Source organism: Oreochromis aureus, linkage group 1 (assembly GCF_013358895.1).
Source record: "Oreochromis aureus strain Israel breed Guangdong linkage group 1, ZZ_aureus, whole genome shotgun sequence".
Classification (NCBI taxonomy): Eukaryota; Metazoa; Chordata; class Actinopteri; order Cichliformes; family Cichlidae; genus Oreochromis; species Oreochromis aureus.
The window spans coordinates 23,624,568-23,639,983 of NC_052942.1; the positions used below are offsets into that span (position 1 = coordinate 23,624,568).

The 15,416-nt window shown below is 40.3% G+C and overlaps 1 protein-coding gene across 5 annotated transcripts in view; it reads right to left on the reverse strand.

The window, feature by feature from the left end:
- The window catches only part of tcf12 (transcription factor 12), an 84,444-nt gene that overhangs the window by 25,305 nt on the left and 43,723 nt on the right, over positions 1-15,416 (reverse strand). For all 5 annotated transcript variants that reach the window (XM_039610861.1, XM_031758047.2, XM_031758051.2 and 2 more), the window contains exons 6-8: positions 14,726-14,787; positions 12,263-12,395; positions 10,502-10,554 (exon numbers count right to left, since the gene is read on the reverse strand). In XM_039610861.1, the coding sequence (XP_039466795.1) occupies positions 10,502-10,554; positions 12,263-12,395; positions 14,726-14,787 (248 nt within the window). The remainder of the gene's footprint in view (positions 1-10,501; positions 10,555-12,262; positions 12,396-14,725; positions 14,788-15,416) is intronic.

Below are 15,416 nucleotides of genomic sequence, written 5' to 3' on the forward strand. Positions count from 1 at the left end.
CCAAACCGTTCAAAAGGGTCTAATAATTCTTTCAGTACTGGCCTTCACACACACACAGACCCACTCAGAGGAAACTTATGCAAAGCAGGATTGTACCATTCCACACTGTGGGAAGGGGTGGCTGTAAGAAGGGAGTGGCTCGTGTGGTACATCCCTCCCTTAAGCTTCTAAGTGCTGAGGCGAAGAGGAAGAGGACGAGGAGGGGGGAAGGGAGTCGACGGGGAGGTGGGTATAGAAAAGATAAAGGGAAGTGGGTGGGACGGAAAACAAATGTGTGAGCGGATTTAGAAAGAGAGGAGAAAAAAAATGTTTTAATTCCAGGCATAGAAAAATGCAGATTTTCTGCAGGGGAACCCCGACAAACTGGAACTAAAATAATTTTGTTCTAAGCAGGGTTTTATTGTGTGTAATTCAAAGGCGATCAAATGAGGGCTTTAAATAAGTGCGGCGAGCCTGTTCTCTTCCACACGTTTTAATCCCGGGCGTCTAATCTTTTTGTTTTTGTGATGATTAAATGAGTCTACAGGCAGTGAGGTGAATTATGGCTTTTGGAAGAACACAGCCATCTGGAAGCTCATTTTACCTGTTCCCACACATGGTTCGCACCCCAACAAGGAGTCATTAGAGTGGAGAGAGTGACGGCTCAACATTGCAAGAAATTTATTTTTTTTTTAAATCCATGAATCCAAAATCCAGCCAGCAATACAACGGCAGATTTATGAAATGTGAAATGTGAGAGTTTCGCTGTTAGCGCAGGGGGACCTTTAGCTGGAGCCCCTGTAAACACAGAGTTGTAAAGCATGCAACAGCTGCAGAGGGGTTGGCTTGTGACGTCGAAACAGGAAAATAATGCTCCATTTCCTAAACCCTGGGGGCCTCAGACGGGGGAGAACTAAAGGGGTGGGTGGGTGGGAGCAAAACATTGACAGCCATTTTACCATGGTTTACTGTCATTGCAAGCCACACAGCTCCCCATTACCTTTATCACGGGGGAGGAGAAGGAGGGGGGGGCGTGGGGGTAAAGGAAAGAAGAAGAAGAAGAAAGGAGGGGAGGAGGCGAAAATAGATACCATATTCTAGCAAGAGACCGGTCTGGACAGCCTGACTGGAGCCTTTCATGTGTGCCACTCGAAGCTTGCTCGACTAAACACAGGCCTGTAGACTCATTGAGAACATTACTGTTATAGAAAGATGAAAGCTTCCACTTCCTTAAGAAAACTAGGCCTTTATTATGCTTTTGCTTTTAGTACTGTTATTATTTATCCCCCTTTCTTCTCAGAGGCCCTTTTAAACTCATCCAAAACACTGGCTTTGCATGTTGTTACCCCTTTATATCTGGCACTGTTTCAAGTTGATGCTTTAAGGAAAATGGTCATGATAGAAGTGTTTGAAGAGATCTTAAAACAAGTCCAGACACACAGCGCAGTGTTGCGAGGAAAACACATGAAAGCAGGGACAAATAGACACAGACACACACACACACACCAGTTCTGGCTGATTCAGGATACATCAAACTAATTTCTCTCACTACTGACTCTGAAGGAGAGAAAATCCCTAAAAGAGTTCATTAATTTAACTTTATGAATGACCGTGACTCACAGTTCACAGCCTTGATATTGCTGGAAATCGTCACTGTTGAGCTGGGAGGTGAAGGTTCAGCTCCGCCCACCTGTTCACGCGATCCTCTCTAAAGACACTCAAGTCATCACAAGGTGCTTTTCTTGGGATTTGTTTGGGTGTTGAAAAACCCCGAGCAAATCCACAGGCTGAGGTCACCCCCCAACTCACGCAGGGATTTAGCGGTGATGTCATCGGGCAGGAAGATTGCTTCCTGTAAGAAGCTCTGGTTCTAATTATGGAGGGCTGAGTGCGGGGCTCATGGGGGGATTCAAACCCTCTCCCTCCCAAACTCCTGGCTTTATCATGAATGGACACTCAAAATTCAGTGTTTCTGTGCATTAAATCAAAAAGACAATTTTTTATTACCATGCACCATGAAACCCGCCTTACCCAGACAGTAGTAACACTGGCAATGATAGTGATGGTTAATATTTTTATAGACTCTGGCAGCGTGACACTAATTTCTAAAGTTAGCTGACCTGGACCCAAAGAAACAGCAGATGGGGGATTACCCAAAACAGGCTCATTAGCCCTATTTTTATGTATTTTATGTTTGTTTGTTTTTAAATTAATTAATTTTAAAAAATTAATTTTAAATTAATTTAAACTTACTTACTAAAAAATGTTTTTGCTTACATAGTGCTCGAGAGCTTCGTTTTCTTTACATATTAAAGTCTATTAAAGTATACGATGAATCAGCTACTAACTGATCGTCAACAAAATCATCCAACTTTCTGTGTTCATTTTATCACAAACTATAAAAGAAAATGCAAAAACCTGTTCACTGCACACTTGATGTCTAAAGACAGATTAAATAATGATCTCTGTAAAGTCTCACTTACTGTATGACAGCTTGCATGTTTATATTTAACTATAACCTCTGCGTACGCTACAGAGCAGTGAGCTTGTATAATTGAGTCCAGTTTTAAAAATTACATTTCCCTGCAATACAAGCACACTGTACTGCAGCAGAAATCTCATTAAAATATGAAGATAAAACTAACAATATACATTATGCTGCATCAATGAATTGCATATGAGGAAAGTATAAAAAGTCAGAGCAAAGAAGTGAGTTACTGAACCTGTTTAGGAAATTGATGCTTCAAAGCCAGCTGCAGGCTTTATTTGATACTGTTAAAGGCATCAGAGTGTAAGTGGATGAAGGGGACAGATTAAACACGAACGTGTATGAACAATAAGATGAGCGGCACTGATTTTTGTAGGGGGGCATGAAGAGGAGGGACAAAAATGAAACTTGGGGTTGACAGCACTGAGGCCTGTCTGCATTATTTATTTCCATACCCGGAGAAAAAACACACACACGAGGAAAAGCTGTTAAGACTGTGAACACTACTCATGCAGATCCATTCAATCACAGTTTTGTCATGTGAGGCCTGATCCTGAATTCTTCTGTATGAGAGCAGAAGCAGAGATGCTTTTGATGGAAATTTAGATGTTCTGACAAAAAGGAGAGGGCAAGAGAGATGCTGTACAAGAACACAGCACAGCGGCAATTTTTGGTTAATTTAGGAGCTTAATGTTTGTGTGTTCCAGTTGTTCACGTAAGATGTTTTTTGTAAGATTATGATAAACAAAAGCCAATAAAAACATTTGAGGAAAAATACCCTCAGCTACAGTTATCAGAAAGAGAGACTACCAAGTTTCTTTGGATCCATTTATAATATAGTAAATACATCCGATCTTAAACTAAAAACTAATTTTAAACAAGGGTTAAATTTCTTTTTCCCATGAGATGCCACATTGTTAATCCTGACTTCTTTGTGTTTTCTGCTTGAAGAGTTCAGGGAAGTGAAAGCAGACACCTCCTTTTTGCATGAAATGTAAAAAAGTGCTAGGATGGGACACCTGTTTGCTCTTTTGCTGCAAATCTACGTGACCTCTTCATGACAGACATTAAGGAGGGGAAAAAAGTATGTTCTGGGACGGATGGCACATGTTTGAAATTTCAAGTTAAGCCTAATAATAGGCTTCAAAAGAAGAACAAAATTAAAACATAAGGTTTTATTTATTTTATTTTTTGTGGATTTTGTGCTTGTTGCATGTGACTGCTGGTCTCAAAAGCCGTTTTACAAATACTGAATGTCCACATTACAGACTGCAATTTAATGCAAGTGACACGACTCATGGACTCATCAGCAAGAATGATTCAGCTTTTGTGTAAAAGAAAAAACAGAAAAGCACCGTTATGTTTTCAGTCATACTTACAAGAAGGCTACACACATTTCAATAATTAGGCACTTGGACTAAAAACCTGATGGCAGGAAATGATAACACAAAGCTTCTAACCATATTTATTTTATTCTCTAAGCTAACAGAAATAAAAGGAATTTTAAAAATTTACATAACACATTTGTGCTGTGTTTGGACATCTGTCCAAAACCATATGGCAGGGAAACTAAAAACAACCTAGTAACATTATTCTCCTGAAAGGAAGCTTCCTTTTTTGACTTTTTTTCCCCTGCTGCTCACACTTTTACTTCACACTGTAGAATAAATGTTAATAAATGTGAAAAATGTGTAAAATAGAAGAGATTGAAAGAACTGAATAAGACAGAGTGAGATTGGGGGATAGAGAATGAAGGCTTCAGTGGTTAAATGGTGAGGATGTAATCCTTCAAAGGATTAGTTTCATTACCTTCACGGGGACTCATTCTTTTGTCCTGGAAGGATCCAGAAGGTCGCTCCATCCAGAGTACAGATATGACCCAGCGGCAGCCCAGAATCACTATTTTGAATCTACCAACTTAATTTTTCACATGATTTTGATTCTAGTTACAGATGATGTCACCAAACAAATAAATAACAGCAGTGTTCAAACTTTTCTGCCTAACATGAACAAAGCAAACCCCTGATTGGCCGTGACACAAGTAGGACAGTGCTCACTGGAAGTGCTGGGCATCTTAAAGGTGTAACTTATCTTGTCATCGGCAGACAGAGCCGGTGAAGACCACAAGAAAGCTAATCAATTAACATCTTGGAAGCATCAACGCAGCAGAGACAGAAATCACCACTTCTGGTCAGATCTTTCAGTTTAAAATAAGATAAGATCATCGTCTCCCACAGGAGAATATCGACTGAGATTTGGTGAAATTCGAACAGATGAAGCTGCACCTTTACTGCGTGTAATTTCCTTGCTCCATTTCCCCTGATTTCCTGCCTTCCTCTACTGCTCCTATCTAATAAAGACTAACAAAAAAAAGGAATAAACAGAATGACGCAGCGGTCCAGAGAGTTGGAGACTGACTTTCTATCCACTAACTAATTATGTAATGACATGGCTTCAACACAATCAGAGAGAAAAATTGTGATTCAGATGGAGGATCGCAGAGCTACCCCAAAAGATCTTTATATGATCCTTCGGCCAGCCAGAATTTTGCAGGAAAAAAAGACTTACAGGGTGTCTTTCTACGCTGCAAAACCATCCCTTAAATGGCTCTTTTGTATTTTAGACTGCATGACGAAAAGCTCATTCATCCCTCCGGAGTGCTGCAGGGATGACTTTTGTTGTAGGCCAACCTGAATGTTAGCATCACCCTGGTTCCCTCGCCAAAAAAGCAATGGGATTTTTTTTTCTATAGGCTTTTAGCGTGACATATAAGTGTTCTATTCTTAAACATTTAATTCTGCATGATAATCTCCACAAATTAGCACCACAGTTATAACCTGAATAGTAAAACGTGGGTATTTGCTTGCATATTTGTTGTAGAACAAAATGTGAGAATGACTAAAGCTTGTTATTACAGTAGACCTTATTTTTAGGCATTGAACACAAAGCTTTGATATAAGAGAACCAGATGTACAAAAATGCAAACCTAGTGTTCATTCTTTGGCAGTCTACTGCAGCTGATGGGCAGAGGTGAGCAAAGATTTACACCTGCACATATTGTGTCTGCACATGTTCAATTTTAAACACCAACACCAGCATTATGAAGATGATTTATTTCTCTGGGTCCTTAAACGCTTCAGGAATAAACAATAGTAAAATTCAAATGCTCCAATACTTCTGAGCTGAATAAACTTCCTTTGCCTTAGAAGCAAGCTGACCGACACACCTTCAGAAACCTGAATAGTCGCCATCTATGGTCATTACACTGGTCTCATTTATCCCTCAGTAATACACACATTACCTCTGACCTACAGCAGAGTCCTGTGGTTCAGTGATGTCTTTTCCAGGTCACAGCAGCCACCCTTAGATGGTCTCTAAATAACAAACTTAGTGATTGTTGACAGGCTATGTTCTTGAGTCTGCCAGCGATCTCAAATCAAGGTTTGCATTAATGCCGTACACTCACGCAAGGCTTACATGAATAATTTACAACAGGCCAGAATGTGAGTAATGACTTTAATCTGTGCATTATTTTTGTGCTCTTAGTCCTTTTAACTCCTTGTTCTCCTCACAGATGAAAGAGGTCAGGCCTCTGGATTGTTTGCCTGTTCCATTATCTGCAGCCTCTAATGTCAGTGGTAAATTTCAGCCACCCAAACAAAGATAAACACAAAGCCCAGGGTCCCAGAGGTGGCTGTGACTGTTCAGCATCATCCCGTCAAACCAAGGATGTCTATCTAATCAGCCATCTGATGAGGTCATCTCTGGGGAGCTCACTAACTGGGGTCAAGTCAAAGCCTACAATATTGGCCCCTGTCAGTTTAATCACCTATAATAACATTCAAAACAATGACATACGGAACATACACCAAATTCTAATTTTTACAGTGAACTGTGGAACAACCAGGAATAATTTCCAGCTTTACAGGCATTACTCTTTAAGAAATACATTTAAAAGACGACTTAACATTTGCAGCTTGGTCTTTTTCTGCCCCTGTTGTTAATATGAAACCCACTAAAGTAGGGCCTGCTGCCCGATAACAGCAACCAACTGTCAGCAATCAAGTCTTTTTGAGCTGTGCAAGTATTTAATATTAGCTAATGGGCTTGTCATGATACTAGAATTTAAAAACTTGATACCAAAAGTCAGGAAAATACTCCATACGCGAAACCACTTTCAATACCACGGAGAAAAAAGTTAGAAAAAATAAAGTGTAATTAGCTTTTCTCTGACAACGCCACACTTATGTTTTCTAGATAGATACATTTCAAAGGCCTGTATCAGCATCATTATTATTGTTATTAATCCAGTATTTTCCTTGTTTCACATTACAAACCACTAAATTGCACAACTAGACTGGGAAACAGATCTCTGTTTAGTGACTTCCTACAAATAAATAAATAAAAATCAGCAGGCAACTTCAGGATGTAATTGAAAGTGTATGCATGTACGTTTGTTTATAATGTTCATCCCTGCGGGTGTCATTGTTTAATTCATGTTTTTGTGGATTTACATCAGAATATCAAAAGGCAAAAACACAAAACATGCAGCTTTATGCTTTTCTGCTGGGTGGCCTCAGAATCTAATTTTGCCTGAGACTTAAAAAGGCCCAGGGTGTTCACGGAGGTTTACAAAGGGCTTTACTGATGCATTTCATCTAAGATCTCTTCCCTGAGCCCCGTTACTGTCCCATCCTGCCACGGTTCAAAGGAAGAAACAAAAAGAAGCTGCTCTCTCTACAACAGGAACCCTAGCTTACTGCTGCAGTACAGTATTATTCTTGTCTTTGAGCCGTTAATGGCAGATGGAGAGAGAGAGAGAGACAGAGAGAGAGAGAAAATATACCATTTGAAAGTCATGCACCAGACAACACTGCGAGGAACATTTCTAGGTCTTAAGATTCACAGCCTAGAGCCGACTTCCTTTCTTACAGCTCGCACAGTACAAATCTCTCAGAAACAAGGGTGTCTGAGTGATCTGTCAAAAGCAAATGTCAATCTTTTTTGTCATCCACACTCAGGGTTCTCGCTTGCAAAAGGCCCCGAGGGGAGCCGAATCTCAGCCCACCACTTTCTTTCTCTCATCCTGCAGCCATACCGTCACCAAAGCCAGGGAGGAAGTGTCACATCGAGGCGCTGTGCCTCTGACAAGGCGGGGATGGGGGGATGAGGCGGTGGGGGTGGATGGCATAAACACTATTTACACAAACAAACTCGACACGCACACAGAGATACACACCATGCCCTTGCAGATTCCCAGAAATATCCTACAAGAGGCAACTTTCCCCCACGAGCTACGAGCTTTCTCTCCCTCCTTCTTCAGTCCTTCTTGTCAGACAGGTGCCCACGCAGCTGCCCATCAGCATCCCTCGGCGTAGCAGCCTGTCTGTCCAATGACAACAAGCTCTGTCCTTCATATCCACTGTTCAGATTATACAGTCAAATAAAAGCAGGCGGCCAATGAGATCCGAGGTGTCTACTGTAACAGAACTAATGCTTCTATCGGTATCTCCTGCACAAAGTGGTAAGCTATAAATTTATAGATAAACAAACAGCTTTGAAGAATCCTTTAAACAACATATTGCTAGGCATATACATCACACGATTATACGATTACAGCCACTGCAGAATCCCACGTCTGCAAGCACACAGCCAGCAGACCACAGAGGAAAGTATGAGTGTGGTTGATGTGGGGGTGGGGGGTTTGTCTGTATATAAGATGAAAAAGCCCTATAAACATTTAAATATTTGCAATCACCAGCTGGCCCGTCTAGATAGTGTTCACATCCCGGTGCACTGCAGTGTCAAAACCTAACTGCACAGAGGATGTGCTCCCGTAAATATTTTGATTCAGCTCCATCATGTAGTGTACACACACATCACGCCTGGACTTGCATCTTCCATTGCCCATCTGATTTAAAACTCTGAAATTTATTTTTAGACTGAGGGAGCAAAGAATACAAGCTGGGGAATAAAGAGGGGATTTGAGAATGAAATAAATAAATAAGAAAATTCCCAGCAGTAGACATAATGATGGGAAGCACTGTGTTGATTTTTTTTTTTTTTTTTTTTTTAAATCAACCAGCTATTCAGGTCTCTGGTGAGGCTCCCGCGTTTGCTTACACTAGCAAAAGCTTTCGGTGGCATATGCAGCTGCATTCATGCTTTACAGGTACGCTGCAGGCTCTTCACACAGCTGCCTGTGGCAAAGTAAATCTGACTCCAGGTGCGCCTTCCCCTCGACACTTCTTCAACGGCAAACCTCGCTACTTCCACAGCCAGCAATACAAACACGGCTCTCAGCTGATAACCATCCTCAGAAATGCAGCTTACACTCCCTCCAACAGTCACCAGACACACCTTTGAGGCCCGCAGGTAGCACTTTTCCCCATCCGATAGCTGCTGCACCCATGCCTCACCTTTGCTTCCTATTAGCTCACTAAGCAATAAAGTAACAGCTCCTAAAAGCTGCCACACAACCTCCCACTCTAACATTTTCCACATATGCCAACTAAAAGAATAAAGAGGAGAAAAACTCTTTATGTTTTCCTTTCTCTGTCAGCAGGTAAGAAGAGACCTATAGCCCTTTATTCAACACTGCCATCTTTATTCTTTCAAATGGGATCAAAGACTAACTGGGATAATTCCTCCAAGCTCCAGGCTTTATCTTCTGAGCCGTACTGAGTGACAAGAAGAAGCTGTATTTTATCCCATGCTCTGTCACTGTTTTTCCCCATCTAGCATTGTACTGCTTGATTGTACTCTTATGAGTCACAGAACCGCACCTGCGCCCATGTGTTAAGTACTGACAAATAAAAGCCCAGCGTCCATTTACACAACAAAGAGATGTAACCCGCGAGGCAACCATTCTTTGCCTCCCTCCCTCCGTCTGACAAGACCTCAAATATATCACTTACTTAAGAGGAAGGCAGCGCACGTTCCTGCTCCTGCCAGGGACTGCTCTCTCTCCCTCATGCTCTGACAAACTTCTTTTCAAATACAAATCCAGAAACAAAACACATGCCACCCTTTTATGTTCGGTGGCCTGTTCCATATTTAATTTCAGAGTAACAGCAGTAGAGGTGATGATTATCAAAGCTCTGCAAGGCAAATCCAGTCTCAGACTCCCTCGCCAAAAGAAGAAAAGAAACCCCATCATTGTTTAAGGAAAGAAAATGTTGGATTTTTGGTAAACCAGTTGCTTCTGATTAAAAAGGAAAAAACATTTTTTTTAAATCCTTGTCTTCTACTAGTTCTGAGAATTCAAGGCAAAGCCTAATAAAAGCCTCTGCCGATCCACCAGGGTTTTTAACAATGAACATCTGACTTAGTGATTTATGCATATTAATGAACTCCAACACCCCCTGTCTAAGCGAATACAAGCTGAGCTCCACACTTCTCTGCATCCTAATGGTTTCTGCTCCACCGGGATCATTACCAATAGAAATTTCAGATATTCTGTGCTATTAATCTCTGTCTGTCCTCCTGTTCGGCTACGTAATGACTAATTAAACATCAAAAGAGCAGAGCTGGGGATCCGCTCTGACAGCCTCTCTTTCTCCCAGGAGAGGCTGTGAGGAGGCTAGACTGTGACAGGGCAGCACTGAAAATCAATCACCTCAAGGTCCACATGTGTATTCACACACTCGCACGCACGCACGCATGCGCTTTTGCACGACACACCAAAAAATCTGCAGGAAGTTGTCGCCCGCCGAGACCTTTACGTGCTCGGATTAAAACAACAAGCATGTAAACAACAAACACTAAAAGTCAAAATCAAACAGGCACCACCGCAGTCGCTGTTGAACAAGCCGCACAGAGACAACACAATTTCAATCCGAGAAGTGTGCCGAGGTTGTCAAGAGCGCTCTGTGTACAACTGTGAAAAGGGAGGGTGTGTGAGTGGTAAAGATGTGTGTGTGTGTGTGTGTGTGTGTATGTGTATGTGTGTGTGTGTGTTTGAGTGAGTGTGTTTGTTTAGGTGAGCTCACTGTGAAATCTATTTATATGAGAGGTAGATGATCTTCCACTCACAGATGAAGGCAGGCCAGGAGGGACCTTGCGAACCTTTTTTGTTTGGAGAGGATCTGTGGAAAGATGAAAGCAGGGTGTATTCATTCAAAGGGGGAAAACAAAATAATAAAGAGGCAACTGTACAGAAGCCATAACTCACCAACAAAATCCTAAGAAGCATTGTTTGTGATTTTCACATAAAGAATAAAAGAAAACTACACACAATCCTACATGAAATATGTCGATACTTGTTTTTTTGTGTGTGTTTTTGTCACTGCTCTTTCAACGCAGCCTGATGACGACTGAAGCCAGACACCAAAGCAGGGTGTGTTCATATTAAGGCTTTATAAGCTTCATATCAAACGTGGAGTTATTACAGCTGTAATTTTTTATTTAATCTTATCAAGTTATTGTATAAAACTAAACTAAAAGCTAAAATTAGACGTAAAAATCGGTAACTAAAATAAATATAAAAACTAGACTTTTGAAAAAAAGGAAAACTACTTGAATTATTTACCATTATTTACCTGCTTGTGTCAGTTTAGCTTTTATTAGTTTTGCTGTTACTTTTAGTTTTCCTTTATTGTGCAGTGGATGTTAAGACTGTCAAACAATTACCACTGGCACGCAGACGCCCCAAGGCTCGAGAAACATTAGAAACAAAGCCTCACCATGGCTGTACATAAATATAAATATTTAAAAAATATTTACATAGAGAAAATGAGAGAATCACATTTTTTTGATATAATATTAACAGAAAGTTTCTCTTTCTAAAAGAGCTCATTTAGATCTTGGAAATGGTGTCACACCTGAGGAATATCACACTGAAGTTAGATGAAAATGTTTGTTTTTTTTCCATATTGAAGCTATAATATCTGTGAAACCACACACATGATTTGGGTGATTTTAAAGAACATATGCCCTGAAAATGTGAAGCTGTAAATAAAACAACCTATTGTGATTTCTACTCATCAGAGATCGAACATACAAAATACCGTATTTTTCGGACCATAAAGAGCACCTGACTACGGTAGCCCTAATGCTCCGACAATCCATCAAGAGGTGTGGCTTCATAGCTTACCAAAGTCGTTTCAGCGCCGTGTACCACATAAAAAAGGTTCAAGGTCAGTAAGCACAACCAGAATTAATACATAAGGCACACCGGATTATAAGGCGCACTGACGATTTTTGAGAAAATTAAAGGATTTTAAGTGCGCCTTATAGTGCGGAAAATACAGTACTTCAGTTAACTTTATGTTAACTTGAGCTACACTCCTGATAGTCTGTGATCATAGAGCCCCAGCGCCTAATAATCACTCTACTCCTTTACAGGACCTAGCTCAAGTAGTTTTCTACATAACTGAATTTAAATATTGCACCTCAAAACAGGAGCTTGAAAAAAATGCCCAAATCCTCATCCTGTTTTTGTTTTTTTTGAGCAAAGTAATGACAGTAGGGACCTGAAATGTTGCACATTTCTGATTAAAATAACATATTTTCCTTCTTTCCCCTGGAATTTATACAGGCAAATCTGAGATGAGAGGCATATGAAGAACTGACCGAGCAATAGTTCATATGTAATTGGGATTTCTCAAGCATGAGCTAAAGTGGCCCAAAAAACAATTTTATCAGACAGGCTCAAATCCTGCATCGCATAATTAAGGCTGTCTTTATTGAAACTTGATCTACTTTTGGAGCACAGTGTGAAATTCAAATATTGTAAAACCTGCTTTGCTGGTCATTTAAGAGCACTTTTCTTTCAGTCATGAAGACGGCACTCACCGATGGCTGGAGGGTCTGGCAGAGAACGTCTTCTTGGATTGGCTGCAGTGAAGGAGAAGAAAGGAGTAGCAGACTTCCCTGACGTAGTCACTGAACTCGGACTCGCCAACCCGATGTCTGTCCTTAAAGAAGACTGAAAGAGAAAACACACAAATGTTTAAAAACTAAAGGAAAAGATCAACTTTTATTGTCCAAACTGACCTTCAACCAGTCATTTTTTTAAGCTCTCCGCATTTAAACAGAGCTTTGTTCAAAATAACACATATTTTAATAAAGAGAAGCACTCAGTGTCTCCCACTTGTCCGCTTGTTAATACGATCTTTCTTTTGTACACTAACTTCAGTATATTTTAAAAAACATGCAAAAAGTTTACTTCATGCTATGAATATTCTGAGTTATGTGGTTTCATAGTAGAAAGCGGTTGATTTAAATTTTGCACTTTTAATTCACATAATTATTCCAGCTTTTATGAGCCCATATAACTTCTTAAGTATCCACATGACGCCTTCAGGGCTGAAAAGCACATTTAGGCTCTGTTAAAATCTAAAACCAAATCAGTTTTACACCCACAGCGCATGTCACAATCGAAACCCCAGATCTTCTTTTTGCTCAGTATTTTCAGCACTTTCTATGACCAGCTTTGAGCATTAACTGCTAATGCCTTTAAAATTTAAAGGCTATAAAATGTAACTGAGATGGAATATGTGCTTAAGCCCTGAAAATTGAATGTGTCTATAAGTTGTGAGGGCTCAGAATTTGGAAAAAAATTATTTAAAATAATTAAAAAGTGTAAAATCAAGCCTACGTGGATGTGCGTGGAAATTTTGGTGAAATTCTGCATGTCTTTATTAAATAAAAACCAGCTGACTGGGAACTTTCTGTCAGATGTGGTTGATTTTAAAAGAAATGACTAATAAGGAAAAAGCTGAAAACAAAAAATTCCATTTTGTTTTAAAAAGAGATTTCACATATCTTTTTTTTTTTTTTTTTTTTTTACATGAGAGGACAGACTCCGCCAGCCTTGAAAGCTTACCATGTTACCCTGTCACCAATATCTGTTTGACCTCTACAACCCTGACAAACTGGGTTAAGAAACCCAATTAAGAGCTTGGTCTAATTAGAGTAATCGGCTGGAGATCAGGAGAGCGTAGAGTGTGTGAGTGAGGTCAACTCAGACCGATGAAGAGTAGTAGTAGTTGGCTTGAAAACCTGCCTCACGTGCCCTCTTGGATTCCTCTTTGCAAGCTGAGGATTGACACAGTTTAGCACTGAGACGTTTCTATCTGATGCTTTAAAGTTCCAAATTTAGTTGGGACTAAAAAAAAATGTGTACATGAGAATCAGCACAAAAGAAATGAAGATAATTTCGCTGATATGAAATGTAGGTCAGGAAAATAGTTTGCAAAAAAACAAAAAACACAAGCTGTCACTGATGCCGGAGCTTTCACATGGCACAACAGACCCACTTCTGCTGTTGCCTTTGTTCAGTGACACTGAATACCTGCAGCAGCACTGGGTCTGACCTCCTTTATGCTACTGTAGTCAGTCTGGGAGGAACAACATGCAAACATCACTCAACAATCATCAGCTCAGCTCTTCCAGCTTGAATAGATCTCGAGATTGTACAAGCTTCCCTATTCAATGTCAGACTTTGTGGTGAAAAGATCCTGAAATTCTGATATTAAATGTTAAGAAGCTGTAGCTCATGTGAGGCACACCTCAGCACCAATATGCACAAAGGTACAAATGGTACCATGCTCTCCCAAAAAGTTGATTCTGTTCATCTGGACGTAGCGTTTTCAGTGGGAGAAACGTTTCGTCACTCATCTAAGTGACTTCTCCAGTCTCAGCTGACTGCAGGTTACATTTGCATAAGGACTGAAACTATCACCACTGACGACCAATTGGCCGTGAGGTCAGTTTCACGATCATTGATATGCAAACTGTTACCATGCTGTCTTCTGAGCCAAGTTGGGAACTGTGTAAGTCCTGATTTACTGTAAAATGACCACATGGCTACACGCCATGTGCCAAGTAGATCATGAGATCAGTCGTCTTGTTCAGTTATTTGTCCTGATTAGATGTCAGTTGGTTAATCTCAGATCTGTGCAGCTGCAGGTGTGCACTCTTTCCTCTGTGCTTATTCACAATATCTAAAACAGTAGAGTTAGTCAGAAAGCCAAAGGAAAGTTTACATTGTGGTAGACTTAAAACAGGGGTCTTGTAGCCTCAATGGGACAAAGCCGAGAAGCCATAGCTTGGCACCGGCCTGAGGTATGGGGTCTGTTTAACTTTTAACGCTCACTTTTCAGCAAAGCACACTCACCAGACATATTTGCTACAATGAGACTGCCTACAACAATAAAAAAAAAATACTGTTTGACTTGTTTTGAAGTAAAACATTTTAAAAGCGGGATGGAAATGATGTAAAGGTCTATATAGAAGCAACAATGAGAGACTCACCTGGCAGCCAGATGCCGCAGGATCCCTGCCATATCCAAGAAATGAAGCCCTCTCTGATTTACCTGTAAAAACACAAAAAAAAGAATAATTACTATTTCAGTATTTTATGGAACTTTTATGGAATGCAGATGGTTTTATAAGTAATAACAGGCTGCGGTATTTAGCCTGCAGTCAAGCGTTTAGCGCAAGATGAACACTTAATTTGCTGTAATGTGTTCTTAACTTTACTCACAGTGATTTGTACATTGTTGCACCTGTTTGCTTAAAACAGTATTTTCACATTATTCAATTTAAGGTCACACATTTGCTTCTGGAGGCTGTCTAGTACACAGTCATTCAAACAGTGCTAGTTAAAAGTAGCCACACTGGAGCGGTGAATGCTGTGATGCAGCTCGTGTGCCGAGCAGTCACAGAAAGAAGGAGTTTGGTTTCCCTGTGCGTTGCCCTTGTAATGATTTAAAACTTTATCGCTATACCTGATGAACACCTATCCTGCTGCTGTCAGATGTTGTCTACTAAGAAAAACTGAAGGCTTTAAATGAAAAAAGAAAAAACTCACAAGCATGCTTAAATGTGGTAAAAATGTTATTGTAAAGGAAATATTCATATTTTTCTTTCTGGGTAAGAAAATGTAAACAACCCAGAAGCTCACAAAGAGTCTACTGTAGTATACTGACATATCATTTAACAA